This window comes from Botrytis byssoidea (assembly GCF_014898295.1).
Source record: "Botrytis byssoidea strain MUCL 94 chromosome Unknown BBYS_008, whole genome shotgun sequence".
In the NCBI taxonomy this organism is placed as follows: Eukaryota; Fungi; Ascomycota; class Leotiomycetes; order Helotiales; family Sclerotiniaceae; genus Botrytis; species Botrytis byssoidea.
In genome coordinates this window covers 22,984-34,841 of record NW_024065849.1, presented here as the reverse complement: position 1 = coordinate 34,841, position 11,858 = coordinate 22,984, and the positions used below count along the sequence as shown (strand labels likewise).

The following is an 11,858-nucleotide window of genomic DNA, read 5'->3' as shown; positions in this document are numbered from 1 at the left end:
TAAGATCAAAATCTTTTGATGAACATCTCGACACTACCTACTTATACCTCTCATTGTCGTTCCTACCAAATCCTAACCTTATATTTAGTATCTACGTAATCACCTGTCTCAAATCCATTTCCTTTCACCCCAAGGCACTTCTTTTACCCGGTCTCTCTCCCAAATAAAATTTCACAACACCTCCCAAGGCATCACGATATATCAATATCACAATATCACCAAAGCACCTCAGTCTAAATCTTGCCTTTCACTTCCCTATATAGTATCACGCCCCACTCAATGGTCCCAAATAGAGGGTTGAGCACGAGCATTGCACTTTTTCACCACCAAATTTGGGTGCCGTTTGCAGCTTTGACGCTCTTTTTCAGATACGGATCTGCGCAGGGACAATCGTACGCATGGCTAGTGCACATCATTTTGTCGTTTGTAAGGCATTTTGTTCTTCCTTAAAACTTCTTTGTTAGTGGCAGGGAAGCAGGAAGTCCCTGGAAATGATGCTCGGATGGTACTGCAGCTGGGAAGAATTTTTCTCCAGTGACCATATAAGATACATTTGTCTGCGTTCCTGCATCAATGAGTTTAGAGTTTCTTCCAAACGTTTTTTTCAGACCTGTTTTTACTTTCGTTTCTGTTAACATTGCATGCAGTGCTGCTTTGCGGGTCCTAAACTTTGATTTCTGGTAAATCAAATGATCTGCTCTTTAGCCAAATCTTATCTATACCTTCATACATTTATTGCACTTTCGCACTTGCAATATCCCCGTGTTATTTATTTGTTTATTGTTTCCTGTTTCCCGTTTACTACTTTACTGTTCACCGAAACAAATTGAATCCATCAAGAGTTCTTTGATTGCTTGAATCCTGTCAAATTTGGGATACTGTTTCATCAATCCGAAACCTGGAAACATCTTGCCTTTAAGCCTGTCTGTTCGAAACTCAAAATACCAAAAGAGTGGGCTTTGACAGTTCCATTTCTCTTTCGACACAGATTCCTATATCTACATAAAACTTCTCTTCATCCCTTTAAATACTACAGCAATCTACTCGACCATACGACATTTCGCCAGCATCATGCTTTCGCAAAACACCTACACTCCTATGACTGAGACCACTGAGGATGGTTGGCCTTTGAAATTACGCCGGCTTAGTCGTTCTATTCTATCACGCCCCTCTCAAAAGCCCGCTGGTTCTCGAAAAGCACCTCCTCGGCTCCACGATCGACCTGTCTTAGTCGAAAACTCGGAGTCAGAGTTGTTGGATATCCTGTCTTCGACAATCAATACCACACCAGCTCTCAACGCGAGACCCGTGCATCAACATCAACGTCAAAATACCTTGGAAGATCCTAGAAGATTTAATGTCCTTGATCACAAAGCGTCTCAGAAGTCCGTTTTGTTCAGAGCCAGTATGTTTGGAAGTCTCAAAAGGAAAAAGGCTACCCGGCCAAGTACCAGTCCCAATCCAGCCCCCACGACTAGAGAAACACCCACACAGTGTAGTATCATTAGAGAACGCACGTCTCTGGACATGATCAACAACCTCACTTCCAATCCCTACAATGATTCCAGACCTGCAACACCGAAACCCAAGAGCAAGTCTCGGGATAGTTCTCCTGTTCGCGCTGCAAAATCCATGGGAAGGAAATTATCAATGAAATTTTCGAGAAAGGCAAGGAAAGCAGAGAATGGGAAATTAGAGAATGAGAAAGCAGAGAATGATATGGAGAAAGGTGCAGGCTATCCAATTGACATCAAAATGGTGATGTCGGATCCTGTAGAGCTTCATCCCGCGGTTATAGCTGAAACACCTCCATCTGAACCTTTCCTTTCACCAACGCCTCTACGAAGTAATTTTTCCCGTAAAGATCTTCGACGACCCAATACATCCGCATCAACTTCCACCTCAATGTCGAACTCAGCAGCATCAACTTGTGGTATTGCACCTTTATCAATCAAGAAAGCATACTCCACTTCAACCCTTCGAAGTAACCAAAGGATTGCTACGGACCTTCCGGTAATGGAAGTACAAGCAGTTAGATCGCCGCCGCCCAATTACAATGCTTCGATGGATTTTCCTACGAAGTTGGATAAAGTCCCCGAAGTAGATTTGGCTCAACATCCTGCATTATCTCGTGTGTCAACATGCAGAGCATCTCAATCGCAACCCGAGTTAGAGCGATATCCTGCTTCCTTCAGTAAGTCAGTGTTGAGCGAATTTCAATCTGAAGCCGATTTCACAGCTTCTGTTCGACCACAAACCCGCAGCAGCAATGCTCCTCGTAACTCTATGGCCACAACCGTTCGTCCCTCTTTCGATCCTTCTGATATCTGTGAAATAACAACCCAAAACACCCATGATACTGTCGCCCCTCTCCTCATTCGCAAGGGACCTGATGAAAGTACCCCAAAACGTTTATCTTCCCTCAGGCGCTCTCTGTCAGACTTCAAGTCATCACGCCCAACACCTACTCGTTCCCAAACGCAAGGAGTTGATCTTTCTGAACAAATGGGTCTAGCTCCAAAGGTCAAACGCTCAAGCAGCACGCGCTCAAAGACTTATTATACGTTAGGGAGTACCGAGGCACCCGTTCCAGGCATAGGCAGGAGCGCGACTGTAAGGAATGCGAAACGCAATTCAACGATGTCAAATCGAAGACAATCACAAGTTTCAAATGAAGCACCTCTTTCTGTTTTGCCTTCTCCTACATCTTCCGAACCACGAAACTCTATGGCAACTATCAGAACTGTACCTTATGAGATAGAATTTCTACCCATCAAAGCCAGTCCGAGTCGTGTGAAGAACGCTCCTAAACCTGATACATTACGCTCTCAAATCAACGCTCCAGTGTTGGTCGAGGAGAAAAAACGTGCCCAAACACCGCGTCGATCCAAGAGACCCGATTACTTGAAAATGTTTGATGTGCCTAATTTGATGATGGATTGTGGAGGTTATGACGAGTATAGTTATTCCGAATATACGTACTCTGAATATGCGCCATACTCGACTGGAGAGATGATCAAGAGAGTTTCTATGACGGTCACAAAACAATGCTCTGATTCTGGAAATGTGAGAGATGGAGAATTTGAGAAATTCATGGAGAATGCGAAGAAGGTGGCTAGGGAGGAGAAACCAAGAGTCATGGGGAGAGATGGAGTTGTGGGTGAGAACATCAGGGGGATGGAGAGGAAGAGAACTGTTTGGGGAAGCTTGAGAAGAGGGGATCGCTACGAAACGACGAAGGCTGTGAGAGCTTGACTGCAGATTTACGGGGTATGTTGGTCAGGATGAGAGTTTGAGAGTTAGTGTGCGGCTGTAATGGCAGTTGTGATTCCACCATTTTCCTTTGTTTTTGTCAACATAATATCCTGTTTCTTTACTCGATGCAAATCTTGTTATATATCATCACTACTAGTATATTCATACTTTTCATTTGTCATCTTACTTACTATAGTCTATAAAAAATTTATATGTCACAATTATGCAATGGTGCAATATTTGATATTGACGCATGCAATGGTCCGTGTCAATATTGAGAATCGTGCTTGAACCAGAAATGAAGATTATTTATCTTCTTTAATAAATTATCATTGGAACAATTTGCAGTGAAGTTAAATGATCATGACAGTTAGAAGCGTCTTTTTGTGTTGGGTGAAATTGGTGGCTGAGATGTTCCAGTTTGAAACTTCCTCGTCATTACACTTCTCAATGAGAGCGACGTGAACATAGAATGGAATATTCCAGAATAATTGCTTGATTCTGAGCTACAAATGGTAATAAATTTTTGAATGCATGGCTGAGATATGATTGAGAATAGTCTTTGATTTGGAGAGTAACTGCAGAAAGAGAAGCCAGCCATGATTTCCATCTCTATGAAGAACAAAGAGATGAGAACCCCTGTTTCAAGCCTGCTGTTACAGCCTCAGGAAAAGATCTTACAGCCATAATCTTTGTAAATAGATGTTGGGCAGTCACATATGTATGCTGCGGGCGAGATCATTAGATTTGCGTTTGTGAATAAATAATCCAGGGACGTAGTGAGACCAAATAGTACTCTGAAGAATCTCCATCAAGAAAATAGATGAAACGATCGAATGTGCCAAATTCTTATACGTATAAAGTGATTCCCAGAAATGATGAAATATCAAAATCCAGCACTTCAAAAAACATCACGAGTTCACAACAAACAATTTGACAACCATGGTCTACGTTAAAATTTCAATCGTCGTCAGCCGCGACATCGAGTGCGACTGCACTACCAGATACAACGGACTCAGCCATGAAGCAGTCTTCCAACGCCGCTTCAACCCAGACGCCAACGAATTGTATGTCGACAATCCAGCCGATGTTCTCGACGCACTAGGCTGTTGCGGTGCTCTCAAACTCAAATCTCGCAATGCGGATGGCGAGGTGACTATTGACGAAGGATCGCGTGTAGTTGCTATCGACAGTACATGCAGTGCGAACGGAAATGAAGCCAATCGAGCTGCATATGGTGTTTATGTAGGCGACACGACACCTAATTGTGTTTCTAAGCTTCTCGACGAGGATATCCCGCAGACGACTCAAGTAGCTGAGTTAGTCGCTGTGCGTGTGGCTTTGAGGATGGCTGAGCAGGTTCTGGATGCTTTTATTGCGCGGGGAGGAAATGATGACGGCGATGAGAATGCATCGAGAATTTCTAAGATTCTCATCATTACCAATTCGGCATCTGTGGTTGATGGGTTTGCGGATTGGATCTACAAGTGGAAGGAAAACGGATTCAAGACTTCGAATGGCAAGCCGGTTGTTAATGCTGAGATTTTCCGGGAGTTGGATACTTTGATCTCGAAGTTCAATCATTTTCATATCCCGGTTTGGTTTGGCAGGTGAAGAAAGAATTTAATGCGTCGGCAAATGCGTTAGTTCGTAAGCCTCTTTTTAGAGAGCAGAAGGTTCCGGCTTTTGTCCCGTTTGTTAGGGATTATAAGAAGTTTCCGAAGAATTGTTGAAAGGTGTTTGGACGAGAAAGCTAGTGATATTGGCAAAGAATTGTTTTCCTTGGGTCGGATATGGAATATGGATATTGCTGGATGTTGTTTGCACTGAGATAGTTTTGTGTGGTTCATGGGCTGACAAATTTGGTTGAGTTGGGAAGCATGCGGCAATTGGCATTGGTTTTTGTTTGAACTCTTGATTTCGTACATTTTATTTGATGATTATTACTATGAAAGCTCTGTTCTGAATCTAATCATGTTGCATCTCTAATGTTGCTTGAAGATTGTAGTGTTGTGATAACGTGACGATGTTGTTGATTTTGAGTAACCTCCAGCAAACATGACTTTCAGAGCCTACCTTTCGTGATCTCTTATACATATTTCTCAATGGTAACAGCCGCGCTGAATCAAGAAATTACCCCGTTTTTGATTCATTGCACCCAGAAGGCAAGAAAAGGATAACTATTGCCTACCTACCTATGCTAGCCTATGGTTCTCATCACCTCCCTGGCTAAATTTTAGCTTTACAATGAACTGTCTCACAGTTCAAGCTGCATTCTTAAACAGCTCGACTCGTCAGTCGAGAGTCACATGAGCAATTGACTGATTGATAGGTGATTCGATTTATCAGTTGATAATTGGGCATGTTATGAACGGTATTAGTTGCCTACTAAGAAAAGCCCATACGCATACACGGCGGATTACATATTAGGATTTCATAAATTTCTCATCGATTATTTGGTGTTCACCTGAATAAAATGCCGGGGTCGTAAGGTATAAGTTTGTATACGTAGTAACCTTCGCACATCACGTGGATGTCATGAGCCGTTCGAGCAAGTCGTCACTTCCTTAATCTTCATTACGTGTTGGTAATGGGAAGGTGTTAATTGCTTCATGCTAGGTTTTGTTTACAATAAGTGCTTTGGAAATTCATTTTCATTCTCTTGACAACTTGCATTCTTCAATTGGCTTGCAGCATTATTACCAATTTTGGAAGATTCATACGTACTCTATTTGTATCTTCAAGATACTTTATTATGGCTTATCAATTTCCCGTCTACGATACTTGGAAGTCTTACAAAGAGCTGGAAAAGAGGTTTCTCGGGTGGCTCGTGAAAACAGCATCTGCAATAGAACAAGATCTTAGGTCCCCTGGCTCTACACCTCGACTTGAATACATCAAGAGGCTTACCGAGGCTGTCATTAGCCAGAAATATGAGCTACCAAGTAACGTCCGAGATGATCTAGCTCAAGTTATATCAAAACGCAAGGAGGCAGCGGAATGGTATGGACGTAACAACCAGGCAGATGAAGGCCACAGGCATTATTTGGAAACGTTGCAAATGATATTGCGACTATTCGAGAGTCTCATCTCAAAGGAACAAAATGTGGCACTGGATGATGAAACTGATCAGCAACCCCAAATCGATTCGGAGGCCACCAACGATGAGAGAGTCATCAATAACCAATTCAGTAGCTTGGAGATTGAAAGTACTCAACCATCCTCGGATTCGGATAGTGATGAAGAGAGAAGGTCAATTAGTGGTAGTATAATAAATCACAGCAAGCCAAAAGCAAAGAAGAAGCATGGAAAGAAGGGAAAGAAGGGAAAGAAGGGTAAAAAGCCAGAGAGTGGAAAGATTAGAAAGAACGAAATTGATGTACCGATCGACGAACAAATCGTGCTATTGGAAGTCGATGAATCCGATCCATTCGACGAATACATGAGAGTTTACTTCTTTCTCAAGGATTCAAAGGCTACAAGAACCTATCTACTCGAAATGTGGGGCGACTACTCAATGGGACTTCTCAGCCTAGCAAGCGTCTCGCTTGCCACTTATACAGCGATGTCCAATTCCATAGATTTCGAGCGAGAATTGTTTTCCAATCTGCCAAGTAATAAACGGAGCTACGAAAGCATTGCAAATATCATGTGCCCGGATGTCAACAAGTTGATGGAGAAATTCAAGAAAGCAAGCGCCACTGACTTCAACGAATTGATGTATCTTAAGGATAAAAGTGACGACAGCCAAGAGCACAATGCTGTTATAGCGACTGAAGTTAGTAACCCTAATTATCAACTGTGCAACTTATCTCACATTTATACACTGAAAGCTTGAGATTTAATGAGAAATACATGATTTATGTTGAATTAAAATCGTTGAGATCAGACGACGATTGTCTGCTGATGCCCCATTTCCTTCCTCGCTAACACATTTTGTGTAGGACTATCTGAGTTATACCACTTGGTTGATACTATCTGAATGGCATGATAAATTTTCGGTGAATCAATACCAAAGAAATTCTGATCATGAAGTTGTCGCGCAGGGAGAAAACACAAAGTTCACCTTGGAAGATAAGATTGTTCTTAATCGCAAAATCTTACACGAATTGCTTTACGAGGTCTCGCACCTCGAGGAAGAGACGGCCACAAGCGTGGATGGGAACTATACTGAAGATGCGTTCACGACAGGTGTCCGGAATTTTCTGACTACCAAACAGATTCCAGTGTGGTTGGTCTTCGCGGCACAGATCATGTGCGATATTCGGTTCATACTGGGAAAGGAAGTGGTGCATTGCCACGATGAGGTCATTATATTTTCCAGTCATATTCTACAGAACCTGTACAACTGCTTTACGATGGCTGAAATTCACGATTTAAAGGATGTAGAAGATGCAACGTATCGGCTTTATAACGATCTTCGCTGTTGCAACTTGAAAGACTGGATGAGTTCGACTCTTAACCCCCCTTTCGCTGACGGGGATCGTGGAGAGATACACCCTGCGCCAAACCCAGAGGACAAACATGAGAAATTCTCCTATCTACGCCGAAACCCTGTTATGTGTGGTTTGTTGATCTTTATGTCTACGATAAGATACAACGAATCAGGAGTTCGCAATACAGCTTTTGAACCTAGTACAATGAGCTGTATACATCTCTACAACGCACTCCGTCAAGAGTCGCGGAAAGACTTGGATGAATATCCTGAGTGGAAAGATATGGAATTCTTAATCATGATGCAGTCAGTGGACCGGTTATTCGCTCGACGTGATCCACCTTACATTCCGAATGACTATGTCATGAGCTATGCGCAAAAAATTTGGAAGCGAGGTCCAAGAAAGCTAGAATTTCAGCATGAGTCAGGCCTTGCCAGATATCATCACGACATAGTCTGCGTGCAGGAAAATTGTGATCATTATGGGTACTCGCACGACATACGTAGTCTCCTTTCCGCATCACTCAGCGACAAACTTGATAAGCTACTCTCTAGTTTGAAAAACATCTTTCCCGGAAATCAACTTTCTCCTAGCGATATCTCTAGCGATCTTAAAGATCTAAATCACCGATTGAAAACGCATTTCTCAAAATCAAAATTCAAACCGACTTATGTAGAATTTCTCCAAGTCATGATTGGAATCGTAGAGAAAGAAGCTCTTTTTCTGCATTTTGATTGGCACGGAATGTATTCTACGTGCATGTATCTGCTTATGAAGTTGCGTGAAGAGTTCCGATCAGAAATTGACAGAGCACCGTCTGGAATACCTCTTAATCCCAACCTTTCTGATTTGGATAAGGTGGCTTACTTTCTATTGAAACGGTTAGGTGAGAGTGAGGGGCTGAGAAAAGATACTGTAAAAAGGTTGCGAAAGGTTTTCAACGGGAGATTCAGTGGGAACTTGTGCGGACCAGGGGAAGAGGAACACCTGGTGATCAAGGCGGTGAATTCGTTCTTGGTGAAGAGACCTCGATACACAGTCTCGAGAGTTGAGATGGAGTTGAACCGTTCGTGGCCTTACAGATGTCCGAGGCGATTCTATACTTCGGATACATCTCAAGGCGCAGCAGAGTAAGCGTGGCAATTAAGTATCAATAGTTGAGAAAAATTGTACCTTTTATTGATTAGGGTATATAGATATAATCCAAAGATATTGGAACATGATACGCGTTTGTGAAAACTGCAATTATGAGTGCACGAATCCTCTTAACGATTTTTCTATTTAAATAGTCAGAAATCAATCAGCCCCCCAAAGTATACAAATTCCAACTATAAAAAATAAGTAATCAAACCTTCAAGCCAAGACCCCAAGACCCCAAGACCCCAAGAAAATAGTAAGCAAAATAAAGGACAAATGGAGTTTCATTACAAAGCAGCCACATCTCGTGACACTCCCATGAATTTATTTCGTTTTTCATTTTGACTCGCGCTTGCGCTTGCTTACATGTCGCCAAGTTTTGAGTCAGCATGGTGCATGTAACATTGAATTTTGTGTGGATTCCTGAGGGATCTGAAGGTCTTACTTGAGGGGTTGTTATCTTGATCGGGTGGTAATTGAAGGGAGATTGATGCTGAAGATTGCTAATTGTAAATTGCAGAAATGAGGAAATGAGGATATCAGAGGTACGAAAAGGGTGAAGGTTTGGGATGAGGTTGTGTGGTATAGTGGACATGGGATGGATTAGGCGAGAATGCGGAATGATTATTTGTGAGAGGGGGAGGGAAATTGATCATGAATCTTTGAAACGTGTGGTTGAGCGCCTCGATCTTGGTTTAGCAGAAATTTGGGTTTCTGTCTGCGAGATTTTGGAGAGGTTGTAAATTGACGCATCGACGTATCGATGCGCCAAGTTGCGTGGGAATTTTATGGCGATGAGCCAAGTGTGCCGCCCGTACTGTGATACACGATCAATCTTGAGGAACCTTTGATGTGCGACGTGGGATCGAGAGGAGTTGGGAGGCATTGAGGAAAGTCAAGAGGAGGAATAAGTGTCTTGAAGTTGCGGGTGGGAGCCGACGAAATGGGAGGTGAAACAGAATTGGTTGATTTTGTGATGAAGAGTTGAAGAGGCGATGGAGTTGTTTGAAAATGAGGTTTGGTGTGCTGAGTTGATTGTGGAAAAAGTATAAGTAGAATGAAATATCAATGTCGAAGAATAAAATCTACACAGCAATCTATTCTTTCATTCCAATACATTCCATTCTTTCGAGTTCCTATCGCTTGCACAATCATTACCATTTATTTTCATTCTCTTCACAAACCAAACGCGTTCATTTCACATCTCGCTTCACTTGCACAATCTTCAAGATGCATTACCAGTACGTTTTCCTTTCCAAAACTTAACAATTACAAATTGCAACTAACATCTCTCCACAGAAATCTTCTGATCGCCGCGCTCGCCATCGCAGCTCCCCTTTCTCTCGCCCTTCCCCTCGCCGACCCCGAGCCGGCAAAAGATGCCCCAGCCACAACTAAAATACCCGAAAACCAGAACATCCACGCCAAGCCTACTTGGCTTTCTATTCCTATCATTGACCCTACCAAGCTTTCCATTTTTCCTACTCCTGCTCCTACGCAAAAGCCGGAGCCTGTTACTACCAAGGGTGAGCAACAGGATGGACAGGATCATGCTACTAAGACAGTGAAGGGGGGCGAGGGTGGGCCGGCGCAGAGTAGTCAGGTTTGTACTACGCATGCTCCCGAGAAGCCAAAAGCAAAGGGGAAGGGCCAGAGGGATGTTGAGGAACTAGAGGATAGAGACGTTGCAGATTTGGATTTAGATTGGGAGATAGAGGGAATATTAGCGGATATGAGAGTCGAATTGGAGGAGAGAGCTGAAAATGGAAAGCCCACTGGAGGTTTCACTGGAAAACCTGATCCAGCACCTGCACCTACCGCTACTGCAAAACCAACACAGCATTTTACTGGGAAACCGGTTACTGAGCCGGCTCAAACCGCTACGGCTAAGCCAACTCAGCACTTCACTGGCAAGCCCGACGGACCCGAACAAACAGTAACAGCTAGACCCACTGAATACTTTACCGGAAACCCCGATGGACCCGCTCAAACTGCCACCGGAAAACCAACTCAACACTTTACCGAAAAGCCGAATACGCCACCTACCAAAACAATCAAAACTATTGAGCCCATCAAGACTTCTATCGTTTTCACTGATAAGCCAGAAATTGTTCCAAGAATATTCACAACCATTTACAATAATGGTGGTCAGACCACCCCAAATTCTGTTCTGGTCAATACTTATGGACCGGCTAGTAGCAGCGTTATTGTAGATCCCGTGCCAGTCGGTACTGGGAAGCCTGCTGGAGGAAGAGGATTCTAGCTCTTGTCGCTTGAGGAAAGTGGGATTCGTTTGGTTCTTTGTGTTTAGATGAATGTGGGGAGAAGGGTGTGAAGAAGTGGGCTTCCAGGTGCTAGAGATCATTTCCTTTTGTTTTTTACTGATTTTGTTTTTTAATGTGAAGAAGTGATTAAACGGTATAGTTTTGAGAATTGATAGATTCAGACATGTGGAAATATAAGCACGATAGATATAAAATATAAAAAGAATTTCGGGATAAACTACTGATCCATCTCATAATATGTGTTAATTTCACAACAAATATACAAGGAAGAATGCAATTTTCGTCCTGGATGAACACTTTCCGGAAGTAGAACTCTTTGGAGAAATTTATCTGGCCAAAAATAGGTTTGATCCTAGTGGTGCCAAAGTTTCGGGACCGATCATCCCATCGACGCTAGATAACGCTTGCGTATTCAATTTTGGGCCAACAACTAGCTACTGGCTAGCTACTTCCTGTTCGGTACGTGAAATCGGAGATCTCCTCATTATTTGTGACAATTTTGACGACAGCGGAGTTTTCGTGGTGACATACAACAAGGGGAGGAGTGTGTTTCGTTCGATAACTCGAAGAGGAATGTACTGACTATACTTTCCAACATCTTGAAATTCTCGAATAAACGTGTTCAGCTTCTCAAGATATGCCATGTAATATCACAGAAAAGGAGACCCAACCGGTGGGTTACAACCATTTCAATGGTACGCACGACGAGATACTTGCTCGTTTCTGCGTTCCTGAGTTATGTATT

The 11,858-nt window shown here is 42.8% G+C and overlaps 4 protein-coding genes across 4 annotated transcripts; all 4 read left to right on the top strand.

The window, feature by feature from the left end:
• Nucleotides 1-1,071: 1,071 nt before the first annotated feature.
• On the top strand, nt 1,072-3,255 carry EAE97_004638 (uncharacterized protein; the record flags this gene model as incomplete). Its single annotated transcript, XM_038875150.1, has 1 exon — nt 1,072-3,255. One exon carries the CDS (start codon nt 1,072-1,074, stop codon nt 3,253-3,255), a length of 2,184 nt encoding a protein of 727 aa, XP_038733507.1.
• Nucleotides 3,256-4,197: 942 nt separating this feature from the next.
• On the top strand, nt 4,198-4,869 carry EAE97_004637 (uncharacterized protein; the record flags this gene model as incomplete). Its single annotated transcript, XM_038875149.1, has 1 exon — nt 4,198-4,869. The coding sequence occupies one exon, from the start codon at nt 4,198-4,200 to the stop codon at nt 4,867-4,869; it is 672 nt and encodes a 223-aa protein (XP_038733506.1).
• Nucleotides 4,870-6,010: 1,141 nt separating this feature from the next.
• On the top strand, nt 6,011-8,825 carry EAE97_004636 (uncharacterized protein; the record flags this gene model as incomplete). Its single annotated transcript, XM_038875148.1, has 2 exons — nt 6,011-7,033; nt 7,200-8,825. 2 exons carry the CDS (start codon nt 6,011-6,013, stop codon nt 8,823-8,825), a joined length of 2,649 nt encoding a protein of 882 aa, XP_038733505.1.
• A 1,233-nt stretch (nt 8,826-10,058) lies between these two features.
• Nucleotides 10,059-11,091, top strand: EAE97_004635 (uncharacterized protein; the record flags this gene model as incomplete). The annotated part of the gene is made up of 2 exons (XM_038875147.1): nt 10,059-10,069; nt 10,128-11,091. 2 exons carry the CDS (start codon nt 10,059-10,061, stop codon nt 11,089-11,091), a joined length of 975 nt encoding a protein of 324 aa, XP_038733504.1.
• Nucleotides 11,092-11,858: the final 767 nt, after the last annotated feature.